This window comes from Rhodnius prolixus, unplaced genomic scaffold, assembly GCF_049639745.1.
Source record: "Rhodnius prolixus isolate KJV_2025 unplaced genomic scaffold, Rpr scaffold_5, whole genome shotgun sequence".
In the NCBI taxonomy this organism is placed as follows: domain Eukaryota; kingdom Metazoa; phylum Arthropoda; class Insecta; order Hemiptera; family Reduviidae; genus Rhodnius; species Rhodnius prolixus.
In genome coordinates this window covers 7,390,716-7,398,951 of record NW_027411624.1, presented here as the reverse complement: position 1 = coordinate 7,398,951, position 8,236 = coordinate 7,390,716, and the positions used below count along the sequence as shown (strand labels likewise).

The following is an 8,236-nucleotide window of genomic DNA, read 5'->3' as shown; positions in this document are numbered from 1 at the left end:
CCTGACAATGTTTGTTTGATGGGGAGTGTAAAACAGATAACATTTCTGAAATTATATGAGCACCTTTCTGCCGCCAGTGATCTACAAAAACCATCTAGTTATTCGTTACAACTGGAGTGCTACAAGAAGTAATAGTCACGGCGTTATTTTTTTTTATCTAACAATTTTGGAATATTGATTTTATTTCTAGAAGGAACTAAACTTCTTATCGTCTTAAAATTATTTTCTTATACTTATCGGTATATCGGATTAACTTACTAATAATAATTAAATTGGATTTTATAAAAATAAATCTTAATTTAATCGCAAGCGATTTGTTTTGTTTAGAAAGTGATGGATACAAAACTGTTAAGTAAAACGATGAGAGATGGAATCTAATTGGCTCAACTGAGCTGTATAAAAAAAGTCGGACCTCTAGCTGGCTCAATATCATAGAAGTGGGTTTGAAATTGAGCAAATCTTTTACATACCTTGGTTCCTGTTCAACACTGTGGGGTAAGAAACAGCTAAAGTACCGTTTTTTCGTTTCCCATAAGTCAATGAACCTTTATTAGATTGAAATATGAAAAATGAAATTTAAGACTTCTTCCTCCAATTTAAGAAAACAAATAAAAAAAAAATGCTGTAGAGTTTTTTATTTAAAACAAAAGATTGAACTTTTACTCTGAAAGCAATTATAAGTTCAGCTTAAAGATCACATCCTACATTTTATGTATTGTAAGGCCTACTCAGAACTTAGAAATTTAAATACATTCACTTAGAACAAGCCATACAAAACAAGCTATCTGATCCAGATATTAACAACGTTCCCAACTAACAAGTTGAACGTTTTTGTTTTTTAACATATTGTGTACATAATGGGACTATGAATACAATGTTTGGAGATTTAGTTTTATATAATCTTAACCATTTTGATTCCTATATGACCATTAGTTTTTTTAAAAAGTTCGTTTTATAATCTGCACAAAGGAAACTTTGATAATGCTGAAATTCTAGTATCTGCGTAGCATTCCTTGTAAGCTAAAAACTGCCCCCTCCACTTGAGCGTTAGTATTGAAACAATCATTTACACTTTCACAATTTACCACTTGAAACAAACTGCACTAAGATTGGGGGTTAATGGGGGAAGAGCACCTTATCTGCAGTTCAAGTAATGTTCAGTGCAATACTTTGAATTACAGATCTTATGGAAAAGCATTAATTTTGAAACACATCACATAACACATTAATAGCATTGTTTTAAAGGTGAGGTACGGAGACATAGAACATGTTAAATGATCCCAAATTATTGAAGAAAAATCGAAGTTTTACTACTAACGGAGATTGATGCAAAAACATCAAACATGCATTATCACTGGCCTGCAATGTGAGCCTCTCCAGAGAAGTAGAAAATAGCTTCGATGGTTCTAATGTTTTTTAGGCGACAGAAGAAATTGTTTTCGAGGATTATCGATGTCAAAATTAGTTCTGACCTGATGGAAGAAGTAGACGTCAGAATGGTTTAGATCATATTACGGATGCTGTTTATGAATCGAGGCTAATTGTAGAAGTATTCTTTAGTTGGAGAACGGCTGCGAGGGGCCGTGAACGGTGGAAACATGTTGTGGCTGAGGTCCAGGCCCTTATAAAAGAGAGGTTTTCTCTTTGGAAGAATCCTTTTAGAAAAAATAAGAGCCCCAAGTTCCTGCGCAGATATGTTTTGACAGTGTAGATGGTTGGTGAAGGAAGTTATGAGTGGAGGCAAAGTATAGTTGCAACTGGAGGTAAAAAAAAAGAACGATGTTCTTTCGTGGAAAAGAGATATAGAGGTTGAGTTGAAGCCTGCAATAAACCAGGAAAACCTCAGCAAACAGTGGATTGATGAAGGGGTGATTGATGACTGTAAAGCCTAGTGTCGGAATATAGAAGCAAAATAAGTACTAACTGGTGGTTTACAATTCGTTTTTGGTTTCAGTCTTTCGAGAACAGGAAATCGTTGAATCGTTAGGTCTAGTTGAGTTGTCTCTACTATCTGTTGACTTCCTCTTGAGTGGCTTCGGAAGGAAAAGTGGGGGCTTCAAAATGAATTCCAATATCCACAAAACTGCTTCATGGACTGTGATGGCCAGGGAGTAGTAGTAAGAATATTTTCATTGCTCCGAGGCAGATCCAGGCTGAGATGGTTGAGAGACGTGGAAAACGATGTTAAGGCGGTCGGCCTGCACGGTTGGAGAACGGCTGCGAGGGACCGTGAACGGTGGAAAGCTGTCGTGGCTGAGGTCCAGGCCCTTCATGGACTGTGATGGCCAGGGAGTAGTAGTAAGAATATTTTCATTGCTCCGAGGCAGACCCAGGCTAGATGGTTGAGAGACGTGGAAAATGATGTTAAGGCGGTCGGCCTGCACGGTTGGAGAACGGCTGCGAGGGACCGTGAACGGTGGAAAGCTGTTGTGGCTGAGGTCCAGGCCCTTCATGGGCTGTGATGACCAGGGAGTAGTAGTAAGAATATTTTCATTGCTCCGAGGCAGACCCAGGCTAGATGGTTGAGAGACGTGGAAAATGATGTTAAGGCGGTCGGCCTGCACGGTTGGAGAACGGCTGCGAGAGACCATGAACGGTGGAAAGCTGTTGTGGCTGAGGTCCAGGCCCTTCATGGGCTGTGATGGCCAGGGAGGAGTAGTAAGAATATTTTCATTGCTCCGAGGCAGACCCAGGCTGAGATGGTTGAGAGACGTGGGAAACGATGTTAAGGCGGTCGGCCTGCAAGGTTGGAGAACGGCTGCGAGGGACCGTGAACGGTGGAAAGCTGTTGTGGCTGAGGTCCAGGCCCTTCATGGGCTGTGATGGCCAGGGAGTAGTAGTAGTAATATTTCCATAATTCGCTCAGATATCTCAGATTAACATCATTAGAATAACATATGTTTAGTCCGACAACTTAGTTATGACACCTTAGGTACAGCTGTCTCCTTGAGGATGACGCCTCTAAAGAGCCACAACTAAGTTGTAAGCCTAATTAAAAATTACAAAAAGCCTAAATCCACCCGTAGAATTCAAGTCAACTTACCTTCTATTGAACCCAAACTTTTAAAATTGAGTTCTGTAAATAATTAATCCATACCTTCTCCATAACAAAATAAAGAGAAAAACTTTTTAAATGTATTATTTTATCGCAGTTTTGTGATGGCATGTTTCTTTATTATCGAAGTCTGTAGCCCGATTCTAATTTCAAACTAAAAATTAAATAACTAACACCTAAAGTCTACTTATTTCGATTTGAGCCCTAAATTTGCTAGAGTAGTTAACGAACAATTTAAAAAGCGTCATCATTAAATAAAATCACATATAATTTTCCTTTTCTCTTTTTTGAATATTTTATTTTTATTAAAGTTGTATTAAACTTCATTTTTGATATTTCTTTAAGAAGTAACTAATATATACTATATATGTTGTTATTTCCTACTTCTTGAAGACCCTAACATGCCATAATAATTGGAATTATAATTATTTATTATTTAAATTGGTAGATGGACGTACAGTCAGCCGGAAATAACAGGCATGGTTTAACTTTATTTAGATTGGAGAATATTAATTTTGAAGAGCAGTTTACCAAAATTTAGAATATTAAGATTTTGAAAAAGGATATTTTAATGTGCCGCTCGCTCTAGAAGAGTTTAATATGCCACTAAGAACTCCTCAACTCCTTTATTGTTGTAGGTTTGGATAAGTAACAATATCTTGCAGTTACTTATCCAACGATGCGGGCTGCTGCGAAGACCAGGGTATTTGGTGGATTGGTGTGGAGTGGGGATGGAGTCCTGGACATTTGACGGTAGAAGTGTGGCACTGACACTTGAACCTGATCAAAATGACGTAAATCCCAAAAAACATTGTAACGCATGATTCTAACGAAATTTGGAAGATACCAAAGCAATTTTTATTTTATTTTTTTAAACGCACCAGCTCTTCATCTTAATCAAGAATTGAAAAAAACGCGAGCAAACACACCCGAGAATTGTAACACTCCCAAAATCTGTAACAATAAGAAAACACAAACATTAGTAAAAATTGTCCAATTTTGGGATAAATTTAACTCAAACAAAGTTAAATTTGGGTCAATTTCAGTTATAAATTTGGGTCGATTTAAGTTTATTAATTTTTTTTATATGCATTGTGATAAATACTACAAGAGAACAAAAATTATTTGAGAGTTTAAAAATAAAATCTCATTTCCATCTAATGAATGTTATAAAAACTAAATTATCCTAAAATATTAATAAAGACAATTAAATAGTATTTAAAACATCGATAATTAATAATCAAACACAAAATAATTCCAACAATTAAAAATTCATGCCTGTTGGAACAAGTCGCTTTGGCAGGCAACCCTTTTTTTCGATATTAATTACAATGAAATTTTGTCCTATAATAAATTTGTATATCATCTTCCTTCTTTTTTATAATTACATTTATAATAAAAAAAAATGAACTTACGCAGCAACTACGATGGAGCAGGAACGAGATCACTTGTAAAACTGGCAATATGGCCGTTACATACAAGAAGTTCAACATATGTGCATAATCATATGTATATTCATATAGATATGTATATTCCGTTAAAATAAAAAATAAAATAATAAATTTAATAAAACTAAAACTTCCATAAATAAAGTATTTAATAAAATGTATAAGCTTTAAGAAAATGGGCAATCTAAAATCACCTGATCATGTTTGTGAATGACTCAATATTAAATTTATATTTACAAACCAGCCTTGTAATATTCTAATGTCAATATGTATAATTATTTTGAACGCTAACTTAAGTTTAGCAAAAGGTATAAGTTTTAAGAATAGTTGAATATATATATATGTAATAAATGCAGCAAAAGAAAATTCTTGCAAATGGAATGTTTCTCCAGATTTTTAAACTTGTAAAGTTTTATTTATTAGGATCTATGTATGAAAAATACGTCTAATTTAAATATTAATTATTTCAATAAAAATTTAGCTCATTTATGAATACTCTTAAATTTTAAAAGGTTCCTTTTGAAATCCCAGGGATATCAAAATAAGTCTTGATTGAAAAAAAAGGGTTATTTCCAATTGGATTTTAAATTTGCACATTTTAAATTCTTGCCCATTAAAGTACAATATTACTAGCGAACGTTCATTTACTTGTAAATAATTGAAGTAAAAATAAAGAGGAAAATTAATACAATTCTGGAAGATTGTCATCATCGGATGATGGGAGATTGCAAATACTAACGAACTACTAAAGTTTGTGTGTTTTTGGTTATTTTACTTTAATGAACATACCTTTATATATTAATGAACAAAGACACCAGTTTATTCTTCTAAGTAATATTCATTGTTTTTAATCACTTCTACCTGCCCTTGTGCAAGTAATTTAATTCCTCTTCGGGACCACGAGTCTTAGTGACAAAATATTCACAATTAATTTCTCAATTCTGGGGAACGTCTGAATGTTTATTGTAATAACATTGTTGAAGCAGTTTCTTTGAGACTGACAAATAAAATTATATTATAAGAGGCACTTACAAGGTAAAAGAGTGAAGAGAATAGAGATGCTATAACACCTTGACTGGACAAGACGACAACCAATCACTATTATTTGGGCGATCTAAAAAAAATTCCTTGACTAAAAATTTGAAATAAAAACATGTACATAGTAGCGACACTTCATCAAGAGAGATTAACGTGATAACTTTCAAATTACCTGCTTGCCAGGGGATCCACTTTTCTTTCTTTTCACACAAGGTAAATCATGACAAATAAACTTTAAAAATATGACTGCGTCAACTATTGAGTAAACTTATTTTTAGTTTTATGGAACTAAAAATAAGACAATTAGAGTGAATGATGTCACATAACTTTTCTTTGCAACATTCTAATGATCAAAATAACACTTTTAATTTAAAAAGAAATTCCTCTCAACTTCTTGTAAACTTCCTATGGATATTACAGTGTTTCTTTGGTACCTCTGACAGATCAGCGAGGGCTTCTCTTCTTAAACTGCGTACACTTAACTTAGCACGTTCACAAACTCTCAGTGGTACACCATCATATATGGGCCTATTAGCATTTAAGAGATTGAGTACAAAGTGAGGCTTCATTCTTACTCAAGGAGGCTTGAAATCCACTTCTATAAATAAAACTGCTTAAACAAAAGCCTACTACTTTGTAATTTTTCCCATCAAAATTCATTTGAGTTACTAGGTAATACAGAAAAATTACAAAGACATAATTACTATTTGGGCTTTAGCACTCTAAATCAAAGTAGCTTCTAATCAAAAACAGTGAACACACATGATTTCTTTCACACAGAACAGGTTCTAAAAACTATCAATCTTTGAACAGATCATCAAAGTATGGCAAAGCCCTATAAAAAAAACAAGGATAATAGAATTCCAGAGGTAAATCTGATTATTACTGTTTTGTATTTCCAACATTTTATTCTGTAGTTTAGGCAGAAAAAAAACAACCTAAAGATTAGTGTAAATATATTTAAGAATATAACATCAGTGTTGTGCCACCATATTGTCGTATTCCTTGTATTACCCATCAGGAACATATTGCCTTAACCATTATTATAAATTAAACATTTATAAAAAATACTTCACTACATTTAAAATAATTGAACTTATACACATTCAACATGATAAAATTATATAAATAGCAACAATAAATAATGTAGCTTAAAAAAAAGTTTCTTTATATATTAACATTACAGTAGCGATATATGTTTGAAGAAAAAAAACAATGTAACTTTACACAGAGCTCACACCGCCACTTTTAAGAACAATCCTTTTAGGAGGTACAAAACCTAATTTATTTAACGTATAAACGGAAGACTTTGAGCATCAGTGAGGCTAACTGCAAGTACATAGAGAAATCCAAAATAAAGATTGAGCTTAGCAGTTTGCTTAGGTACGTTTTGCATTAGATCTGATGCACGAAATTGTTTTTCTAATCTAAATGCAGATGGCAGGGTTATCAGGGGGAGTAAAAACCAGAAACTATACCTCACTGCGAAAACCACGAACGCTATGTACGGAGTAAATAGTAGAAAAGCGTATAGAATGTGTGAAGAGGTATGGCCAATAAGTATCGCAAGTGTCACTATTCCAGCTTTTCTATCACTTTCCAAATCTCTTGTATTGTTGCTATGCAATATAGCTTCAGTGTTCAATGCAAGAGGTATAGCATATAATATGTTAGCCCATTCCAAAGAACCTGTCTGAGACATGTACGCGAATAAAACTGATATTGGTCCAAAAATAATAAGTATCAATACATCACCCAAAGCTATATATTTAAGTCCTATGCCACCAGTATACAGAAATGAACTTGATAATCCTCCAAAATATACTAACGCAAGATGTTCCATTTTCGCTGGTGACATCATAGCTAGGAAGACAAAACCGAGGCAGCCAACCATATATAGAATTGCACCCAGTGAAACAACTTCATCTTTAGAAAGAATGTGATCAACCAGTATTCTGTCATCACTTTTTCGATTGTCAATTCCTTTTATATAATCATAGTAAGTGTTCACTACATTGCCGGCGCAGTGTACAGAAATCACAGTAATGAGTGTAAATACCACAATGATCCAACTAAACACAAATGATGGAGGCATGTACTTGTATGCGATGGCACATCCTAACAATGTAGGCATTACTGATCCACTTAAGGTCCATGGTCGAACTGCAAGTAGGTATGAAGATAATTTCATGAGATGCGTTGGCCGGGCCGCCTTTTCAGATAGTGAATTTTTACAGTCTCCGTTCATCTTACACCCTTCACACTAAAACAAAAGCAAAAATAATAAAGCAAAATAACTTTGACTAAGGTAAACATTACGTTATAATTAATAATTATCTTACCTTTTAACGGTATTACCTTCCGAAAAACAAAACGAACATTTTTTTTTTTTTTTAAATTACTAACGTTTCATAAGTAAACATCTTCAAAAGTATAACTAGACATCTTAACGAATACACAACATAACCTCTATAAATGAGAAAGTGATTCTTTTATTCTTATCAGCTGCCATTTTAATTTACAGTGGTGAATAGAAGTCGAAAATTACCATGTTTTATAATCTAGGAATGAAAATTCTCAAAATCTTTCCACTTCATTTAAAAACGAATTAGGAAACAATTGGCGATTGCTATTAACGGAACTAATTCCAAATCTCACTACAGAATGTGCGGTCATGTCCTCATGCCCCCGATTT

At 33.8% G+C, this 8,236-nt stretch overlaps 1 protein-coding gene and 1 long non-coding RNA gene across 2 annotated transcripts; both read right to left on the bottom strand.

The window, feature by feature from the left end:
• Positions 1-3,304: 3,304 nt before the first annotated feature.
• Positions 3,305-4,688, bottom strand: LOC141458828 (uncharacterized). Its single transcript, XR_012461204.1, has 2 exons — positions 4,471-4,688; positions 3,305-4,009 (listed from the first exon to the last, which is right to left on the bottom strand). It is a non-coding gene; the product is annotated as an uncharacterized lncRNA (long non-coding RNA).
• Positions 4,689-6,480: 1,792 nt separating this feature from the next.
• Positions 6,481-8,236, bottom strand: heix (UbiA prenyltransferase domain-containing heix). The gene is made up of 3 exons (XM_074137354.1): positions 8,090-8,236; positions 7,884-8,010; positions 6,481-7,804 (listed from the first exon to the last, which is right to left on the bottom strand). Exon 3 carries the CDS (start codon positions 7,787-7,789, stop codon positions 6,830-6,832), a length of 960 nt encoding a protein of 319 aa, XP_073993455.1. The 5' UTR covers positions 7,790-7,804; positions 7,884-8,010; positions 8,090-8,236; the 3' UTR covers positions 6,481-6,829.

Bases quoted from the DNA above. Each gene is read 5' to 3' on its own strand.
- heix (XM_074137354.1), bottom strand. From the start codon at position 7,789: ATGAACGGAGACTGTAAAAATTCACTATCTGAAAAGGCGGCCCGGCCA.